This window comes from Stegodyphus dumicola, chromosome 10 (assembly GCF_044657685.1).
Source record: "Stegodyphus dumicola isolate Sdum_Otavi_A_Nest chromosome 10, ASM4465768v1".
Taxonomy (NCBI): domain Eukaryota; kingdom Metazoa; phylum Arthropoda; class Arachnida; order Araneae; family Eresidae; genus Stegodyphus; species Stegodyphus dumicola.
This window is the reverse complement of record NC_140777.1, coordinates 115,025,618-115,048,790: the sequence shown is the minus strand read 5'-3', so window position 1 is coordinate 115,048,790 and position 23,173 is coordinate 115,025,618. Positions and strand designations below refer to the sequence as shown.

The following is a 23,173-nucleotide window of genomic DNA, read 5'->3' as shown; positions in this document are numbered from 1 at the left end:
AAAGCTTTTACTTAACATTGTCTCTTTTTCGTGTAGGTCAGTTTTTGAATTGATAGCAGTACATATAAAACACAACAAGTACAGTTAATTATAATTTTTATATACCTTATGTTCGATATACATCAAATCTTCTAATGATATTAATGAAGTCTAAGAAAAGGCTACATGTCTAGTTTATATTATTTGTATGGCAAATTAGTTTTACAAAATTTTACTACGAGAAAATCATTAAAAGAAAACTAATATACTAAATATCATTTTTTATATTTTAAAATTAAATTTGAATTAACTTCTTTCTCAGAGCCTGTACGATGACATCTTTCATTCTTTCTTTTAATGAGAAAAAATAACTAAAATAAATTATAAACGTAAGAGTTTTCCATGCAATAAACTATATACACGCAAGGACATTTAAACAGATAAATGCAGACTTAAATTCCCGGATCTCAAAGGTTTCTCACCTTTCTAACCCTAAAAACACTACAAGGTCAAACCAAAAGAGAATATAAATCAGTGGGACACTAGATATTACGTGTCACGACATTTTTGTTTTCTGCTGCTTCTGCTCCTATCCCCACTACCAATACTATTGTTCATAGCGACTTTTTTTCATTTTACATTTGCATAACATATTCGAATCTTGTAGTAGTGAGTTGAATAAATTGAAACGCATTGATGTACTAAATTACTACTTATACATGTAACGCGTACAATGGAGTGTGACCGTCAGGCATGGAAGAGTCGACTTTTTTTCCACATTGTTTATCTTATTTTCATAGTCGTTCTTCTTAAATTTTTAATAAGTTCTTTTCATTGTCCAGCCAGTTTCGAAATTTTTCTTTGAACAACGTGTGTCTTCTTTCTTTTCCCGTTTGACTAGTTCTGCATGTCTAGCTGTGAATATTCATTTAACTGTCACCGCAAGGATGTTACGCAATTATTTTACTAGTGAATCCTGAGCAGCATTTGAAAGCACCAGAAAATTGTTATATATAGAAAATGGCCTTCTTGCATTTATCCTTGAGTGTTACAACAACAAAATGCGATTTAAACTCAGAGAGGATTCCAATTACGGTTTTCATAAAATTTTAAACGAAGAGGAAAAAAATTTTTTTTACTTACTATATACCGTATTTCCCCTTAAATCTAGGTTCTGAAAATTTAAAAAATATTTGCCTAATTTCCCCCTTTCTATAGAAAAGGGAAATTTTAGGCGAATATTTTTAAACACAGTTTATCCCTGTTTTCCACACAGTTTATTCCTGTGAGGGTTAGTTTAGTGGTAAATTATGTACCCTTGATTATTAATATTCTTATTCAGTTCATGTTCGATATGTATTACCATTTCATCCATTTTATTTTCGCTGGCGTTTACTATTTGAAACGTATTTTGTGCGGATTCATCGTTAAGCTACCCAGAGGTGGCAGATTTTCTTACACTTAAGAAACTTTCTAAACATATAGTTTCACCTTACTGCTATTATTTACGTTCCAGCTCATCTGTAGTCTTAACTATAACCCTTACAACCCTCATCGTAACCCTTGCTGCTGATGTGTTCGATTTTTCGAAATTCAAGTCTTTTGTTCACCTCCTTTTTCCTTCGTTCCTCGGATGTCCTTCTTGGGAGCTACAGTTATGGATTTCCTACACAGCAGGAATTATGGATTTCCTACACAGCAGAAAATAGTCAAATGTTACTGAGACAGCAATTTTATTATAAGTATTTTTAGTTACGAAAATTTTAATTAGTTCATAACGATTTTTTTTAAAACACGAATAGCCATCATTGATAAAAATATATATATATATTGTTTGAATTATTATTTTTAATTGCTCTGTTTGAGGAAATTTTAGTTTTTTAAATATCTTTTCTGATGATTTGCAAATGTTAAATATCATTCATGATAAGAATCTTGCAATGCACAGATTAGGAAATAAAATGTTTCATTAATGTAATGAAAATATATGGGCATAAATTATTTTGGACTTCACTGAGTGTAAAATTTTCGACTGGCCATTTAACCATGTTAAATTATCTGCGTTTTTCTTTTTATTAGCTTTTTTCTTTTCTCCTAATAGCGTCAGTTGATATATCGTAAAAAGTTGTAAACTTTACATTCACCTGATGCCAACCTGTAAAAGTTAGTTATGAAGGTAACATGAAGCAAAGACAAGAGACATAAAATGCGTATTTCGCAGTCAATAAAGCTTTTTGTTTAAAACAACTAGAGAAAGGGCTTTGAACTTGTCTTTTCCAAACAGAAAGTTCGCGTTAGTCCACCTACTTTATAAACATTACCACGCGCTTTTTCAAACTACTTTTTTCTGCTCTTTTAACGCGAGGAGAGCTTTACAATCAGTAAAATATATTCTGAACTCTGATAATAAAAAATAAAGAGGAATAAAAGAAGATATGAAACGCGGAACTGGCAACAGCTGGAGCAGCTTGTCATTAAGAATTCCGAGCCATGACGCTCTGAAAGTGGATATTTGAGGCATAGGGTACAATTTATTGAGCAAGCAGGCTGCTGTGATGGAACAATTAACTGGAACCACCACCGCGTCAACATTCCGTGAAGAACCTAAGAAATCAGTGGAGTAATTTAAAGTTCTTGTGAAGTAGTTTCTTGGATGATAGAAAAAATATTCATTGTTTATATTTAAGGCGTTTAGGGAAAAGAAATTAGTACTGTAAATCACTTCAGATTTAATTCAACAAATTTGATCTTTCTTGAACGTAAACAAAGAATGATAACTGGATTGCAAGTAGTTGTTGTATTAGTAAAACTAGATATTTGTAGAAAAAATATACTTATTTGTAAAATGATTTTATATATAAAATATACAGTTCGCTTGCTGAAATAAAATTGTAGGCAATGGAATTTTTTAGTTATTTTCTTTCTTTCTTTTCTTTCTTTTTAAATCATATACAAATTTTTTCTAAATTAGCATAAATTTTATAAAAGTTTATAAAACTTTGGATCCAATTTACAGTTTTGAAGGATACAGGATTTATAGTTTGTGGTCTATGGTTTATGGTTTCGAATTATGATTTTGATTATGGTTTTGAAGGTTGCTGAATGGAGTCTTGTAAATTTAATTTTTAGTGGAAATATGAATTTTGACTTAACGAAAAAATTTTAATAGAATTGTGTTTTACTCAGAAGCGAAAATTTGTAACGAAAGTGTTTCAAATTATTTTTTGATGTTTTGGAATTTACTTTGGTACCGAAAGGTAGCATTAAATAAACGCAATTGTAACATCGAAATCAAAAGTTGAAGATTATACCGATATAAAAGAGCAAAGAACTTGAATAAGAGCATAAACCTGCCTTTAGATTTAAATTTCAAATTCTGCTTTAATTAAACAGAAATTGTGACAAATACAACATTTTAGGCGATTACATGTTTCTATTACGCGTACTATTTAAAGTCATTCATCAAAGGGATAAAGAAAGTATAATTGATTTTTGAGGCATTATTAGCAGCAGTTGCTGGATTGTGGCCACCAGAAAAAGTCTGAAAAATTTGAATTTTCTGCTATGTTTATATCTACTGTTGTTGTTTTTTACTTCCTTGTACGAAAATATCGTAACCGTACAAATTTTCGGGTATAATATTCAACGAAAATATTCATTTTGACTGCTATCGAATGCAATTTAAAGATGTTTTTGCGTGACATCTGTACGTAAGGAGAGAATAAAGAACTCTTTTTTCCAAAGCGGGTGGTAAAAGGATTTAAAAGGGATTCAGAAGAGATTTTTCTTGAGGTCTGTATGTACGTATATATGTATGTATGTATATGTATCTTGCATAACTATAAAACGAGTAGCCTCAAAATTTTGAAATTTTGTATATAGGATTGCTATAACATGTAGTTGTGCACCTCCCTTTTTGGTTGTACTCGGCCGCACCATAACTATGTGTATATAAGTATCAGATATAACAAAATACGATGGCTGCTTTAAGAAAAGATTAACGATCTCAAAATTAACTATTCTAAATTTGGTGTTCTCCCTCCTAAATTTATCTGTTCTCCCAAATTCGAGATCTTTCCATGTTACATAACGCTGCTTGAAAAATGGAACTAAAATCCAAAATTACCTAATCACAGATTAGCTGTACTTGTGCACAATCTAGTATAGCTACTAACTGCGTAGTCTCTCTCTCTTTCGCGTCTTCGTCTGCCTGCTGACAGCGTGTCGCTCAGCCTCTGCTAGCTATTCGCTATTATTTAAAATGTAATTGCATATCTAAATTTATGCGGCGCGTTTAGCACTTCTAGTCTTCTATCAGTCCTGAAGATATCTGTTAAAAGATTCATCATTCAAAAATAAATGATGTTTGACTATCAAGCTGGTCGTGCTTCTGAATTTCCATCGGATCCCGTCGGATTCCAACGTGATTACTTTTATCTTCCGTCAAAAGTACAACATTACACATATATATATTTACTAACGGATTATTTAGTATATTATCTCCTTTGATAAACCTTCAATGTCTTTTTTCTGCGTGGGACCAAAAGTAAACTTTCAGTTTTGTGCACGGAAAAATCTGCTTTTTTGCCCGCAGGCCGAAATGCTTGTTTTTGCGTAGAAACTATAATTTTAATTCTAAAATTTTTTTTCATGGTCTTAACTGTATTTGGTGTTTTATGTTTTTCAATTTTTAATAAAGATATTTTGGAATTTTATGTATTTCGTCTTGCTACGAAGTGAGAACTGAATTAATTGAATGAGAAATATATGTCTTAATGATTTTCGAGGAATGAATTTAAATGAAATGGAGCAAAAAATGCGCATAATGTATTATTCCGTATAAGGATTTCATGTGGTGTACACATCAGATTTTTTAAACTGCTAACAAAATTGCATTAAATAAAATAATAAGTAGAATTATCTGGTAGGATTCTATTTATTGTTAGACTAAATAAGCTTCTTACACAATTGTACTAAATATGACAATTAATTTATAATAGATATTTAAAAAGTTCTGTTGAATTATGTTGTTATTTAAAAAAAACTGAGAACAAAATTGCACTAAATACTATAATAAATTCAAATTTGTATTCAACACCTTCTATGTATTAAATATTTTATATTGCATAGATTTTGAAAGAATTGCCGATTTTTTTGCTTTACCTTAGTGAACTTAGTTTTCGTGGATGTTCATAATAGTTTGCAATAAATCGTCCTTTCTTAAGCCCGAATGGCGCAACGCCATTTTCTGCAGCCAAGACCCTTACAGAAGACAAGTACCCTATATTGCGTATTCTCAAGAGTTTATAAGCTGTTTAATCATTTTGTGGAAATATAACTGTTTAAATTAATAGTGTTTCTTTAACTGTGCAGCCTGTTCGACTGAACAAATGATTAAAAGATTGAATTCCTTTTCACATTTTTATTGCAGACCTTGATATGATAAAGCTATCTCATACAGTTTTTAATATACTTTTTATTTACAGAGAATTGAAGCCTCTGGCTCATACCGTAACTGCAGTTGCTCAGACACCTCCCATCCGGCTACGAGTGGTCAACGCGAGTAACCAAGACGTGAAAGGTGTGGAACTCGGTGACCCCCTCTTCTTGAAAGTGGAACTGGCTGACGAGAGTGAGTATATCTCATCTTTGAAAATAATAAGAATTACTGATGCGAAGAACGTTTAATTTTTGAAGAAAGCTTCCGCTGATATCACTCGTGCAAGAAGTCCACATACTGACCCAACTCCTTAATGAGTGATCAAACAATAGAGGTTGAAATACAACTGGCATAATGGGACGAAACAATGGGGAGGCAAAGAGAAATGGTGTAAGGTATCTGAGTGAAACTGAGAATAACTTCAGGATGGAGCAAATGTACATATATATTTTATGCGCATCTTATTTTATTACGCAGATTTTCGATGAAATTTCACAAAATGGTTTGACTTACTCAATAAAATATCATCTTTAATTAATCTTTAACTTGCTGACCTTCCCTCTCATTCTCAATGCATTTGAAAAAAAATTCATATCCAATAATTTTGTTCAACAGTTTTTTCAACGAAAATCTCAGCATTTCAGACCCTTAAAATAGTATAAAAATTACTTCTCGTATGCTTTAAATGTATTATTGAGAATTAATAAACATTTAAATTTCTCGCAGTTCTGACTGATATAAGAATCCTTATCAAAGTAAACAGTAATAACTATTTGAGATTCAAAAACCATAAAGGAAGCAGAGTGGCTACTGCCGTACAGAAGGGTTCGGGTTCGAATCCCGGAGAATGCATGGATATTTGTAAATCTATAATGTCTGTACGGCATGGGGCACTCTAAATATGCGGCGAGCCGAATGTCCTCTCGAGAGGGTGACACAAACAACAGGCACAGTCTTGCACTCCTTGACACGATGAATTTCGTGGGCTTGTTCTGATGTCACTATCAAACATGTAAGATAAGCCGCAACAAAAACAAAAGTAAAGTAATTAAGACACAATAACACGCCGAACAAATACTAATTCAGAAGGAAGTCAAACAACAAACAACAAGAACTAAATTATTTAAAAGCAATAGCTATTGACAGAGGCTTTTTACCCAACATTATTAATCAAGCAGTTAAAAAATTCTCATCTCAGCACACTAAAAGGCACACTCCTGTTTTAGGAGATTATAAAAATTCTGTTGTCAATCCCTTCTTTCCATCAATTAGCTATAAAGGTGCACATATTTTGCAGAAATTTAACTTTCGGGTCGTTTATTCTCCCATCAATAAAATTCCGAGTTCCATACTCAAGGACCCCATTCCGGATATGAATCCCTGAGGTATTTATAGGATTCCTTGCCAGTGTGGTTTAATTTACATTGGCCAAACTAAGAGAGCCTTAAAATTTCGCGTCAAGGAACATGAGGCATATGTTAGAAAAAAGGAAACACAGAAGTCTTCTGTTGCTCAACATTGTTGGTCCGAAAATCACACTTTCAATTTTTCTGCCGCCAAAATTATTCAAAAAACATCTTCCATTGGATAACTGGATTTTCTAGAGGCATTTGACATTCAAAAAATATATTTCTGTTCCAGTTAACGATCCTAATTCCAATCCATCTTTGCCTTCGGCCTTTAAAGAAATTATGTTTTAGTTCTAGTTTCACTAACAGATGGCACCACTTGCTTATTCTTGTCCAGGCTTTCTTATCTTATCTATATTTCTTATCTTGTTCATTTGCGGTTTTGCAGCTGAGGATGGTGATTCGGTAAAACCATCGAAACTAGTCCTGTGAAAATTTTGAAAATATAACGCTGATTTTTGTTGTTTGTCTTCTGAAAAAGTAGAGTAATTTATAAAATAATATTCATATTTTATTTTTAAAGGGGATTTTTTTTATATACATCATGATAATAAAATACTCTTTTCTGTCTAAATTCAGTAAATGATTTTCAAAAGGAAATTTTTTATACTTTTTCCTGTAAAACGCAGGATACAATAAAAAGCACAGAGTATAAGCTTTCAGTAAGAAGAAAAAAAAAAGTTTTGCAAATATGTTGATTGCTGTAATTTTAAAACAGAAAAACAATGACAAGCAGATAATTATTCTCTTGCACTTAGGTACATAACACAGGGCATTAGAAACAACTGTTGTTAATTACAATAACAGTGCACACATTTCCAAAACTATCATATGGATGTATTATAAAATACATAAATTAGATGTATTATCAATAAAGAATGTTAGAACTAAGAACACAGTAGGCGCCACTTAATGTGATCTCGGTTAATTTTATAATATGGATATTGTTATCGAATTCCGTTTGTATACGAAAACATAGCAAATGCATCGCTTATCGTAATCAAAAATTCCGTTAAGATTAACAAAGTATAGAAAAATGAATTTTTTAAACAAAAATAATGCCGTCAAATTAAAGATAAAAAAAATCACCGAATACCGTTGAAATATTGTATATAAATTTTCAAATGATAGAAACATGTCGGAGTAAAAAAAAAATTTAAGCCGCCAAAACTCTTGATTTTGATTTCAGGCAATATTTAAGTCTTGGAACCGCGTAGAAAAGGTAGTAAAGAACTATTTTAAACATGCTTTTTAATAAATGATGAAACAAAGCAAGATAAAGGACTAAAATGTCTCCAACTAGCATTAATTGTGACGAATTTAACTCTTGGTTGGATACTGATGAAAAAGCTCTAAGTGCAGTATGAATGACAGATGAAATCGCTCTCTGAAACAAATTTCCAAAAACATTGTGACTATGAAAAATTCATAAATGAACTTGATCGTTGATTATTTCAGATAATCAACGATTAAGGAATTTTTCCCTAACTTAGTACTGTGAAAGTTTTTATATTTTTCTTATTATATTTATATTAAGTAAAAGTCCATTCGTATTTTGAAGGATATTTTTCTCATCGCTTAATATTTACGAAAATTGTCATGGGCAGAGGTCATTGATTACATTGAGCGGCGCCTAGTGTAATAATGAGAATATTGCAGTCACAGTTTTCATAGTTTAAATCATTATAAAATATACTGCATTTGCTTTTTTTTTTTTTTTTTTTTTTTTTTTTTTTTTTTTTTCATTTTGCTTTCTTTTTTCGTAACACGTATTCCGCAAGATTTACCTGTCAGTCAGAAAATAAATATAAATATAAAATAAAGATTTTGAAGTAAATCTGACATGACATGTATAATTCATACATTTAATCCCACCCTTTCGAATTGTTATTTAACAAACATATGCTGCCTTATCTTATCTCTGTATGCTTACTAAGTAGAAACAGCAAAGTACCGTACTGCTTGTGCATGGTAAAAAATGGTTAAGTCCTCATACATGCATGCCAAGACTCATTTTGTGGAATTGAACTAAAAATAGCAAACTGCCCATTATTCCCAACGCATCGTTGGAGATTTTTAACGTCGCAAAGTTCTGAACGCAGCCGTAGTCATGCATAGACAGTTTAAACAGTCATCACAAATTCCTTTTTTCTTGTTCCCAAGTATTCTCGTAGTTTTTAACTCTGGAGAAAATGGACTAAACATTTCCTGATTTTTTTTCTCCATTACTAATGCGATTTTTATGAAGAATATTTTGATACTCGTAATAAAGAAGTAAAACTTCTGTAGACAAATGTTTTTAAAACTGGACCTTTATCACTTGTAGCTTTCATTTTAATCAATTTCCTAGACTAAATTTGTAGTTTGCCCTCTAATTACTTCTTAGTACTATTCAAGTGCAGTAGATATTTGTTTAGTAGGGATTAAAAATCGAACACTGGTAGTTCGACCTGATTTCGAATCCCGGCGAAACGGGCTAGTTGCATGGTTGGTTTTCGAGGTCTTCCCCGTGCGAAATTGGACATTCGCAAGTTTCCCTTAAGGTCTTCCACGAAAGCATCTCTTCCCATAGGCTGATGGCCCTTCAGAGTTAACCTAACACTGTTTAGCAGGAATGTTGCTCCCTGACATCAAATCTCTTTGCCCGTTAAGCTAATTATTAACGCAGCAATTAATATGAAATCCATCAGAAGGCATTTTTCTCGTCAGAGGAAAACTTGATATTATTTTTATGTTGGAAAATGGCTTCACTTTGTTACTATTATCCATAGTTTCTTCAGGTTTGGGCATTTACGTTTCTTCATTTTTGTTACGTAAGCTGCATCATGCCTCTGGGATGGAATAGTGACCATCGTACCAAACGACATGAGTTCGAATCTTGGAGATGTCCTGGTTTGTGAAGGTATAGTGCCTGTGCGAGGAATTCTTGATATACGGGAATCGAAAGTCCTGTCGAGGCCCCTAGTGATAGGGAAAGAGAGGTAAGAGATCTACACCCGTCCCCGGGGTGCTTTTCTTCAAAACTGGAGCGGAGTTGAACAAAGTTGTCTGTCAATTGTATAGTGGCTCAGGTGTCATGGCAATGGCAGATACAATTTTGCTTTCTACTTGATACATAGAATATTTAATGACTTTTTTATGTTCACGTGTTTTATTTTGCCATTAAGCACACTCGATTAGGAGCTCGCCCAAATTATATCAGAAGCAGCTCTAACTGATGTAAGGATTTATCAGCCTCTACGTAGTCAAAAAAAAAATTTAAATATACTGTAGATTTCTAAAAAATCATTATTATGCAAAGGAAGATTTTTTTTCTTTCAATATACCGATATTTTAGAGAAATATTGCTTTACCCACGCTAATCAGTAGAGACTTGGTTGCTTAAAATACTTAATGATTATTGCATGTTGTTTTGCAATCTTGAATTTGCTTACGAAGTCACAATTTTTCTATTAGACACCGCATTTTTGTACCAAAACTTTCTATCGACGTCATTTTTCTACATCAAGGCTATTTATCTGTGTCACTAAAGCTAACCCTCATCTAGCTAAGCCGCTGAAGATTGCCCAAAGAAAAGCTAAGAGCACTCCTTCTTCATGACGGAGATGATCATTAATTAATGCCACTTGCTCACGGTACGTCTGTGGAGTTTTAAAACAACAGCTTTTTCCTTGCGCTACAAAGCTTGGGGACGCAAAACATAGTTTTGTGAGAACTGGATGGTAGACCAAAGAGAAATATTGTAGTAAAATGTACCTTGCCTAAACAAGAGAAATTAATTGTCCTGGTTGAAAATGCAGTCTCAAAGCTTCAGTTCGACAACAGAAAGGTTATCTGCCACCTCTTCACATCAAATTAAGTTTAATGAAAACGCAGTGAAGCCAATAAATATTAAAAAACAGGACTTTCATGGTATGAAAACAAAGTTCCCAAAATTAAGGAGGGCATCTTTTGTTGACCCTAAAATTAAAATGCAGGGAAATTCAGTGTGTACTTTTATGATATAAATCCAGCTTGCAACTAGAAAATATGTCATTCGAACCCCGCGAAGTCATAGTTCATTTTTCATATTCCTTGGCCTAAAAAAAGGCCGAACAGTCTTTAGAAAGAAACTAATTACTGATAATTAAACTAAAGAACGTTGCTTCAGTTACATAGAACTACATCTTCTACAAGGAAGTCCTTTGAAAACATGTTGGTGAACTAGTATATAATCGCAAAGAACTAATTGGCGAGTTTCCGAAAAACTATAAAGCATTGAGCTATGACATGCCACTTATTTTTTTTACCCTTCCACTTCAGTTTTTTTCTCTGGAATGCTTATGAAGCGCAATTCACATGTAAGGAGAATGTGAAGACCAGAACGTATGTACGTTATAAAAGGAGTATCCTAGGGATGTTTTAATAACCGTTTATTGTGAGTTGCAAAATAAAATATATACCAAAAGTAAAATACAGAACAACATCGGCAAGAATTAGTGCTTTAAAACTTATTTTAGCTAATTGCTATTATATGTGATTACTATATATGTAGGCTTATATGTGTAGAATAATGGTGTTTTTTTTGCAAAAAAGGTAAATTGTCGTTTGCTTAAAAACAAATGTTATAAAAATAATTAGTGAAACCATTAAAAATCAACGCAATTATTAAAAGATTAATAGTTTTAATCTCTGCCAAAAGTTACGTTAAGTGTCGTTACCTGGCTTTATTCCTTGGAAAATGAATAGATATAACATTAAAATAATATTTAATTTCTAATATTTAGAAGAAAAGTCAAACTGGATGTAATAGAGTATTAATATTTACTAAATATTCCATGTAATTTACGAGGATGAGTAATCATTCATATTCGTTTTATTCTTTTTTGTAATATCTAGCATTACAGTGACTAAGGTAAACTACTGCTTACAGGTGAAATAAAAAAAATTTTTTTTTATTTTTTTTCATCATTCATTTAAAAAAAATTTTTTTTTCATCGTAATTTGCATGTTACTGAATATTTTTTCTTCATTAGAGTACTCGAGTTAAAGCATTTAAATTTTACTTAATTAAATTCATTTAAACAACTGTCAGACCCTTTTATATTGATGCAATGAGCAAAAACTCGCAATTCTTAAGAATCAGAAAGAAAAAAGATCTCTCTTCATTTGTGATTTACTACTTCTAATTTCATAACTAAAAAGAAAAAAATTCTTTACTCGGATAAAGACGCGTTAAATTTCTTTTTTACCTTTCAAAGTACCTCTTCAGAAGGTTTGTCACTTTAAAAGAATGTTTCTTGTTTGAAGAAAGGATTAACGCAAGTAAAGCCGCAACAATAGCAGAATTACCTAGGTTTCACTTTATTTGTAATCCCGCTGTATTTCTGAGCTGAAGCGCAAAGCTATGCAATAATTTAATCCTCAAACCGAGAGTGGGAAAAAAAGTTTCCAGCCTTCGTTTTAAGAATAAAAAAAATCCTCCAAAAAGCATCCAAAAAAAATAGAAAGAAAAAAGTTATTATTATATTTTCTGGTGAACGCATGTTGTCGCATTTAAGTGCTATAATCAGATGTCAAAGTGTTTCTCTTGGGACAGAATATAATGATTGCACTTCAGAACTGTACTGAACATCAGGGTACAATTGACAAGAAGGTAATATTATAAATATGATTATTCTGAGAAATTAAAGATGACTTTTCAGGGAAGACTAGAATATTGGAAAGTCAATTATTTAGAGAACAAAAGTTTAGCATTTCTGGAGAGAGTAGAATATTATAATTACAATTATTTAGAGAAACTTTTTTTTTTTCAAATTTCAGTCTTCAAATATTACAAAATCCAAAACCATTAATCATGTCGACTTTATAAAAAAGAACGCAGAATGTTAGTGAATTTAATAACGAATCAATGAAAATGACTTAAAGTGAGTAGACTTCCAAAATTATAGTTTTTGTTCACATTACGCCAATTCGTGTTGCTAATTATTAGTTTAACATCAAGTTGGCCTTATTTCAATAATTTTGCATTTTTCTTCGTGTAACGAGAAAGTTGACTTTACGTGTTTTAAATTTTAAGCTATTTTATCTGCTTTTTTGGAGATTCAGAATTTTGAAAATTATTTTTATATCAAATTTTGTTTAAAATTTCTTTTTTTTTCACTCTTTTTGTAAAAGTCGTGCAGTTTTTCACAATTTTCATAGCTTAGTTTCCTTTACAATAACAACTATGTGAAATATAAGATATTCAGTTTCGTATTCATTGCTTTTTTGAACGTTATCTGAAACATATAAACTCACGGCAGGTCACTCAGAGAGTGAGTGACGGAGGACGTGGGCACCCCCCTCTCTACCATATTGGTCAATTGGTATAGCGCCACGTTCACCCTTATCTAAAGCAACCTTGGTATATTTAGGTACACATTGCTGAATGCTTAGTACACATTACTGAGGATTTGGAAATAAAAACTTGCTTAATTATAATTACTATACATTACTGAACACATTGCTGAATGCTTAGTACACATTATTTGGGATTGAAACATTGGTACACATTAACACTTTTAGAACATTGGCACGCATTTACATTTTTAGAACATTGGTACACATTTACATTTTTAGAACATTGGTACACATTTATATTTAGTTACTCATAATTTAAGATGCACATTATTATTTATGTGTTCCATAACTTAGCACACATTACTGAACACATTTCTGAATGCTTCGTACACATTACTGAGGATTTGAAAATAAGGTGCTACTTTGGTAGACGGTTGCACGGATTTTTGGCGATTGACTTTAGCACAATTGTTGGCGCGGTTTTTACAATCGTCAGCCATCTTGAAAAACGCCGTTTTTACGTTATTTTCCGCATAGTAAAGTATTCAAAACTTTAAAAAAATAAATATCGTTAAAAATAATGGATTAATTTTTTTGTTGAAAACCTTGTTTTCTAAGATGGCAAGCAAATGTAAATAAATACATTTACTACGAGTATAAAATACTAAAGAAAGGTTAAACTATTACTTTCATATAGCACAGAAATAGAATAAAAATACCGTTATAAAAACATTGCGCCAACGTTTAATTGGATTAAAATATTACGTAAATTGATTATCGAATTAAAAAACATCATACCAACGTTTAAAAGAATTAAAATATTACTTAAATACTTTAAAATAAGTAAATAAGAACGCTTCGTACACTATAGTTAAAATGACAGCAATTAGTTTATTGTCGGTAAAAAAGGAGGAATGTCTAATACTTTTCTTACCGTTAGAGCGGTTATTTCTTCCAACATGACCACAGTACCATTTACGGCAGTCCTCAGAATCGGCTCTGATAACGATCTTCATCTGTGATCTACATTTTCGCACTTATCTACATAGCGAGGTTTCCTCCAAAAATTTAAAATAAATCTCCTCTGACCCTTGTAAGAATTTATAAATAAATCTTTGATTAGGAAAGCCAGGCTGGCCAAAATAAGGTCTCAAAGGACAATTTTTTGATTCCGATTCCAATAATTCTTGGTACTTATCAAAAACAACATTCATCTTTGAAAGAGACATTTTTGAAGGAATTCGAAGATATGAATTAAATTTTAAAATGGCGCGGTAATGCACAAATTTTCAGCAACCTATCAGGAAGCTGATTACAGCTCGTTAATTCATAAATATTCTATAACCAATTAGAGAGCTGATTACATCACGTATAGAATTAATATTATTTAAATAATCATACATAATAAAATGATTTTAAAAGAGAAATGCAAAATTAAATTGTATTTTAATATTTAACAGCCGTAAATAATGTTTAAAACATTAGAATAAATTTATAGATATTAAAACCAATTGCTTTTAAAGTAAGGTGACGTCATTGATTACATCATCCACAGCATAAAATTTCATAAAATATCAAAAGCGATACAATTTTTATTTCAAATAAAAATGCAAAATTAAATTGATTTTTAATATTTAGAAGCCATAAATAATAGTTAAAACACGGAATTTATGCATAATAACAGGCATTATTTTTTAAATAAGATGACAACAAAGTATCGGCTACCATTAATAACTTATCCAGCAATGGGTTTACCATAAATCGTATTACTCGCCAAAAGAAAAATCGCCAAAATCCGTGCAACCGTCTACCAAAGTAGCACCGAAAATAAACACTTGCTTAATTATAATTACTATACATTACTGAAACCATTGCTGAATGCTTAGTGCACATTACTTGGGACTGAAGGTAAACATTTGCTTTGAATTATGATACAACTATATGCACTTTTTGTACGCCTGTGCATTGTATACTTGTTTGAGCGTTGTATACTTGTCTGTCTTGGTACACATTACCAAACACATTATTGAATGCTTGGAACACATTGTTGGGGGTTTGTGAATTTACATTTGCTATTATATAAAAATGATTTTTACACTTATTTTGCACCTGGTTATTGGATGCCCCCCTACGGAAGCGTAGTATATTCCTTAGTACACGTTACTGGATTGAATACTTAAAACACATCGCTGGAGATTTGAAAATGTGCACTAGGTAATTTAAGTTAAGGCTGTATGCGCATTGTTGTGCACCTATTATTTGGACTCTTATGTAAGCATAGTACATTCTTTGGTACACATTGTTGAGCACATTATTGAATATTTAGTACGTATTACTAAAGATTCAAAAATATACACTCTCTGTATAGTATTAATGCTATATACACATTTCTGCACCTGTTGATACATTATATTAGTGCATTATTCGCATTGTTGCATCTGTTGGTATGCATTATAGAGCATATATTACAGAGTATATATGGAGTACATGGTATTAGTTGCTTGACAGTATTGCATAATATATTTTGGAGTACTTGGTGCTTATTGCTAGAGGTTGAAGATGTACTAACTATTTAATATAACTGCTATACATACTTATTGTGAACCTGTTCGGTGTATGTTTATGTAAGCATAGTTCAGTCCTTGGTACACATTACTGGACCTATTACGGAGTACTTGGTATTCATAGCTGGAGATTGAAGATTTGAAGGTGTATACTTGCTAATTTATGATAATGTTTTATACATATTGTTGTGCACCTGTTCATAGGATGCTTGATTAAGAATAGTTCATTCTTTGGTTTGCTGAACATTAATGAATATTGGCAATTGATACACATTACTGAGGATTTGTTATGAAAACACTTGTTTTATTTTATTTATTGCTATATACTCATTTTTGTATCTGTTCATGGATGCTTATTTATTGGATGTTATTGATCTTGACAAAGATCCATGCCTAGTCTTGCCAGAACATCCATCATTTTGCATATTTTGTGAGTTAAATGCTTATGTTGTATCATAAATTGTGCAAGTGTCCGTATCCATGATAGCATATATGTTAAAGTATACCGGGAATGGCCCGTGGCCCGAAACATACCTTACCAGTTGAGGTTGTATAAGAAGACGTTCCGGATCTACTTTGGGGGTGTAATAGTAGGTTCTCTTGCCCTTTTCACTCGTGTCCCATTCTATCTGCCATTTGGATTTCGATATTTGTTGGACATTTCGTACTAGATGGGAGATGGGCCATTTGATGGAAATTCGGATTGCCTTATTATCTTCTGCTGCCTCCTTTGCTAATCTGTCTGCTATCTCATTTCCATCGTGCCCTTTGACCCACTCGAGTTCTATGTTTTAGGATCTTAGGTCCCGTAATTCCTTTTGTATTTCCATTATGATGGGAGATGGGTGTTTGGGATATTTTAGGGCGTAAAGGACTGACAGACTGTCGGTCTCGATGGTAGTAGTGACCCTAGTGCTGGTCTTACAGTGTTTTATGGCTTGGGCTAGCATCGTTCTGACATCGCAGGCGTAATAATTCGTTCCAGTTGACAGTGCAAGAGACATAACTTCACGACTAGTGTTAAGGGATTTTAGTGTTCTGCACTGCGTCTGTCTTCAAAGGCTTCTTGATTTCAAGAAAGTTGACGAACCAATGATCTTGGGTTTTTTTGTTTTTTTGTTTTTTGTTTTTTAATATATATATATATCTTTCCAAATATAACGAATCAAAGTATGTAAAATACTACTGAAAAATTAGGTTCCTGAACTCTCGACTAGAAAACCCTAGAAGGCTCTAGAACATATTCATAGAGAGTAGAGACTAAAGAGAGCTAGTAGGGTCCTGAACTCTCGACTAGAGAAACCCTCGTTAGCTGACTACTCATGTCACGAGGACTATAATTCACTTCAATAAATGTTCTATGCTATTCATGAATTATATATTTTTGTAAAGAACTTCTTGTAATTGGAATAAATATGTTTTGAGTTTAAAATGCAGTAAGTATTAGGTATCCTCACAAATGTACTAATAATAAGGAGTCAAATGCGCAACCTGCTGCCACTCGCCTGAATGATAACCTACAGCCGCCCGCAAACTAATAGCAGAAATGCAGTGTTGATATCGCACTAAATTAATGAATTCGAAATTTAAAAAAAAAAAAAAAAAAATTTGTTTCGAGAAAAAAATAAATGTAAAATTTTAGTACTCTGAAAAATTTCATATGGTAGCTTATCACTTAATATTTCAAGCCGCTTGACTGGCTTTCCTGATATCTATGACTCTCTTTGTCCTGAAGCCCCACATTCGAGCTCAAAACACGGCCCTGGCGTATATGATTGAATACGTATAGCTCCATCTCCGGTCTTTCCAAAAGTTCTGTGGAAACATTCTGAGGTAGGACGTGAAGAAGGATACAGATTCTGTCCTTGGAGATGTTCTCAATCAAAGCTGGTTAGAACTGAACGAAAGTGAACTGCCGCTGATGATACTCAATGTTCTAGTGGTGATAGTATAACTTCGATTATCTTACAACACCACACAAATGGTCGTTAATGTTGCAAATGCTCCTCTTTATCATTATTATTCGTATGAAGCCTGACAGCACGATTAATAATTATTAATCAATAACAATAACAAGTTTAAAATTTGAATTATGCGAATTTCAAATGTTATACATCTCAGTCTTTCAAACAAATTACATCTTTGTATTTCTGTCTAGTGTAAAATTCCTTTCTAGCACTGCTTTATTCAAATACCCTGAAATGTTAAAAAATAATTTTTATTTTTACTAATATTAAGAAATTTGATAATGTGGAGGGATTCCGAATCAAAATTGTCAAATGGTAATCTAAGCGAATTGAATGTAATCCTTTTTATTACATTGTTGCCTTCTGTGATTTTGTAATAAATATTTATTTGTAGTATTTAGTGGTTGATTTTGCATTTGTAGTCATATATTTTTATTTAAGTGTTTTTTTTTCCAAACAAATTGCTGATCTTCCAGTTCTGAGTGTGGCATCGTTTAAATTGTAAAAATATCTCATGTAGAACACTAGATATGAGCAAATACGCTATGCACTGGTTTTGATGATTGATATTCTTCCCGAAACTTCGGGAAACACGTTCTACAAAAAACCCCTGCTCTTATTACATTATATAAATATGGCCCCTAGAGCTCAGGCAAGTTATTAGTTAGCTGCTATTCAACTGGGAGATTAAGCGTTACTTAAGTTATCATTTTACACTGTAAGTGATTTTTTTCCACTGATGATATTTTTTGTGTGAGTAGCAATTGCTGAATATCCGCTTACTCTTGAATTATTTGTAGCCATCTGTTGCACTGTATATAGTTAATTTTTGTAATAAATGTTTAATGTCTCTTTACATAGAGTGATCATTTAGAAGAGCTATCAGCGAACCCATAGCACGCAACAGTATTAGCCATAAAAATAAGTTTGTAGATGCACCAAAATATATTGGTGTATAATAGAAATTCTACAATAAAGGCAGACGTTTTTTCAAAGACACATTTTATTATGCATCAAACAATTTCCCTTTGTGTAGAGCACCTCATAAGTTGTTCTTCTTCTTTTCCTTGTAAAATGAGAGTAAAAGTATTCAACTAATTAAGTTTCTCTTTCAGGCGTTTATGGTATTTTTGGCAGCGATCTTGTGGCCAGAAGTAGTGCAGGATCGGAAACTGTTCTTCTTATTGACGATGACGGGTAAGAAATAGAAATTTAAGCATAATTTTTTAAGTTTTCTTGACTATGAAATTTAGGAAGAATACAGTTTTTCATTTCTCAAATCCAGAGCAAGATGTGAACTATTTTACTGAAAACTAACACTAACATTGGTTTTTTCATCTACAGGGTTGTCATAAAATAACTTCCCCAATATAAGAACCCCTAGCAGTTGAGCCTATCCGCTCAACCAACCAAAATGAAATTTCAGACATTGTTACTTTAAGCTATGCGCTCGAAATTGTGACGAATTAAAATAATAGAGCTCGCACGGTTACTGTAAAAACATTTCGAAAATTTTGAATGTCAAAGTCCACATTTTTCCTGCGCAGGTTCATCAGCGTATTGAAAAACCATAATTGACTTTGGAATGATACACATATGGCGAAAAGTGCCAGCGTAAAGCATTTACAAAGAAGAGATCATCATCTTTCCTCATCAGATATGATGAAGGTAGCAGATGACGGCAACGGATATTATGGACGCTATTCTCCTTAACTGGAAACGTAAATTCCAAGAACTGCGTTAACTAGGCTGGCGAATATCCTTATGATGTGGCATTATTGCCTAAAGTGACTGTGGTGTGCAGTATCGCAAGCACATTCTATCTCGGTCTGTACTTCTTCGAAGAAATTACTTCTGAAGGTATGAAAACGTGCTCCATCCCAAGTGTTCGATATACAACAATGTTGCAAAATTACGCAATTCCAGATTTGCAAGAGCTAAATATTAATGAAATTGTATGGATGCTTGGCGACGTATGGCGTCGCCACGTGTCCAAGTTCTGCAACAGCCCTTTTGAGATGCAGAGTCGTCCCTCGTAACTTTCACAACTTCATAACAGTTTCATGGCCTCCTAGATCCCCCGATCTCACTCCAACGGATTCCTGATTCTGGGGTTATCTGAAATCTAAAGTGTGCCCATCAAATCCTTCAGATTTGCCAGAACTAAAATTGCCATAAAACGTAAAGATTGTCGTAAAACAAGGAACATTCCTACTGCGATATCGGGAAAGTTACGTTCGGCGTTGTTGTCGACAATCGCCTGCATGCAATGCGAAGGCGGGCACGTTGAAAATTTGTAATTCCAACAAAACTTTCTTCACTGTCATCTCTTTTATTAAAATTAGATTTTTATAATGCTGATTTTTGCAAATATTTTATGGCGGCAATTTCCATCATATGTGTATCATTCTTACGCCATGTATGCTTTTTCAATACGCTAGGCAACTTGTGCAGGGAAAAAATGGGTGTTGCCATTTAAAAATTTCAACATTTTTTCACTGTAACCATAACCGTGAGAGCTGTACTATTTTAAAACATCACAATCTTGAGCGCATACCTTCAAATAACAATACCTAAAATTTCATTTTGATTGGTTGAGCATATAGGCTGCTAGGAGTTCATATATTGGAGAAGTTTTTTTTTTTATGGCCACTCTTTACATTTTTTTAGGTTGCAAAATGTTTGAACTTACGATTATCTGTATACCTGTATTTCATATAAATTATAGTGTCATGAAATTATACCCATATCATGTATAATACTGGAATGGCGTTATGTCTAGTAAATACATTATATTAGATATAACATGCTTTCATTATGTCGATATTTCAGTGCATCATTCATTATATTTATTAACAAGCATACTGAGTAATTCAATAGGTATTTGTTCTGAAAAGCAAAATTCAAACATTTTACATAACAGTGAAAATTTCATTAAACGCAAAGTGAAAGAAGAGAAGTTTTTTTTTAATTTTTATATTTTTAAAAATATATATTTATTTATAAAAAAATCAGTTATCCCGTTTTTAGATTTAAACAAATTAGTTTAAAGAAAGGCAAGAAAATACAAATAATTACTTTTTTCTTATAAATATTTCAGAAGAGATAGTTAAATAATTTATATAGGAAAGCATAGCCGTCTGAGTTTCCTAATGAAATTACGTTTATACGTCAAAACATCCTTTGAAGGGTTTATTTCAGCCTTTAAAATTTTAACTTATAAAGAAAATACAAGTGTTTGTGGTTTTTTATCCACTGCTTAATGATAAAATTATTCATCATTAATGAATCATCTATTTTTTATCTTTTTGACCACAGGCTGAATATTGGAAGCTTTTTAACTGTTGTACTCTCCTGCTGAAGATTAGTTTTATTTATACATTATTCGTTCCGTTATTCGTGCTTTTTCGTAGGACTAACAAACAGTAAGAGAAGCCCCCTTTTTTAAAATATTTTCTTAATTCTGCGTCATTAAGCAATGCAAATATACGAACCATTTTTTACATCTCATTCTTTAGAAAATGATAAAAATTTTAGTATATGCGTTGATTTAATTTTGCTGCTATATTATTATCTGAAAACTGTGGTCAACGCCTGACCGTTTGTTATCAATGATTTATCGCCTTTCGGCTAAAGACCGCATATAAACAAGACATCAGTAGATATCTTGCAATGATTACTTTTCCGTCAATATTTCAAAAGGTAATTTTTTCCGAAAGTTTGATTTTCTAAATTTTGCTTTGGAAATAGCAACAGAAACTTCCATGTTCACGAAGCTTCCGAAAAATATTTGTAAGACAAAACTATTTGAAATATAAAAATCCATTACGTAGTCGCCTCCAAAGTAACATCCTCGAATATACATACACTTGTTTCATCGGACATTCCTGGAACCACTGCGAAAATGGTTCTTTTAATACTTTTCATAAACCGGCTGTTTTATGCAGATTGAACTGCCTGAAAACGATGACCATCTTGATATGACTGAACAAAAATTAAGAGAAGAAGAAATCTGACAAATACGGTAGTTGTGAAGGGATTTCTTCTGATGAAAGAAACTGAAGGTTTTTTTGTTCAAAACACGTCATCGAGCAAACAGTCGAAAGATGCTTTAATTCCACTTGCATTACGATACGAATCACACATTCCCGGGTGATGGCAGATCATATGTTTCTATAAACTGTACGTTAACGTTCAATGACAGGAAAATTCAAATACTAAAAGCTTCACACACGTGATATGATTTTTATACGAAATTTTGAACCAGAAGAAAATTAATATCAGAGCTTAACTTATATCCTGTCTTCAATAATATGGTTACAAAAGTCAAAGTAATACTATATTATTATTCGTTTATTTTATATTAAAAAGGGAACATTTGCAGATTGAATGCTTTCTTTCTTTTTTACACTATGTATAAGGTTCGGTTTTAAATGAATTCCGAAAATATTCTGTCTTTGTATCCTCCTCTAGCCTTGTAACTTTTACCGCTCTCTCGGAAATACGCAACAAAAGGAAAGATTTTGTTTCGTTAGCGAAAAGCGATAGAAAGTTTATATAATTACCCAAGTATCGAAGAACATTTTCAGGATCCAATTTCCAGGCTTTTGCTTTCCTGTATTTATGTGTTTCTCCAACTAATATTCAGCTTTTTCTATAAACCCGTAAAATTAATTAAAAATTAATTTACTATAAATGCCTCGAACTGTTAATTCGTCTCTTGTGCATTAATGCAATTTGGTACCAATCAATCAAACTAAAAATTTAATTGGAAATAATACTGCCACTATTCAAATTAACTCAAAATCAAATTTGAAAAAGATGTAAAATACAGAATAACAGGGTAACTATAAATGATACACGTCTTAACCTTACACGAAACTGGTGTAATTAATGATGATAGCTGCAGAATAATCATTTGTTTATAATAAAACAATCAACTGTTTTGCAACAATTCAGATGTAATTAAATATTCTCAAAGAAATCGTTCATTTAGTCAATCGTCTTCTATGAACTACATTCCATACAATGCGAAGAAGTTTCTAAATAAATCTTAACAGTGGGAAAGAATATTAAGTATGCTAACTCGAACATTAGTATGCTTTCGCGTTCTTTGTCACACCCTTTCACGAGTAAGTAACTTCGTACGCCTTGATTAGTGAGAAGAAATGAAAATAAATAAGCGTTTATTTGTTAGAAAAATAAACAAAATCTTGCATAAGTATGTAGTAAAAAATAGTTGTTCATGGTTTGATCATAAACTTTCTCGATCTTATAAAATAATCTATTGAAAACTCGAAACGGTCTTCTAAATTACAAACCATGTAGTTAGAATCATAAGTATTTGAAATGTAAGTCATGACAAAACCGTATTACATCTAAGTACTAATGAGTTCTTTTTCGAAGTTTCTTGCCGCCTTGTCACGTAGTGAGATTAATTCTGATGATTGATAGTGTCATGAGGACTGACAAATGGCTCTACCACTTATTCAT

The 23,173-nt window shown here is 32.2% G+C and overlaps 1 protein-coding gene across 1 annotated transcript in view; it reads left to right on the top strand.

The window, feature by feature from the left end:
- Window positions 1-23,173, top strand: part of LOC118187447 (uncharacterized) — a 285,905-nt gene that overhangs the window by 227,285 nt on the left and 35,447 nt on the right. The window contains exons 8-9 of the mRNA XM_035357671.2: window positions 5,466-5,611; window positions 18,796-18,877. Coding sequence (XP_035213562.2) covers window positions 5,466-5,611; window positions 18,796-18,877 — 228 coding nt within the window. The remainder of the gene's footprint in view (window positions 1-5,465; window positions 5,612-18,795; window positions 18,878-23,173) is intronic.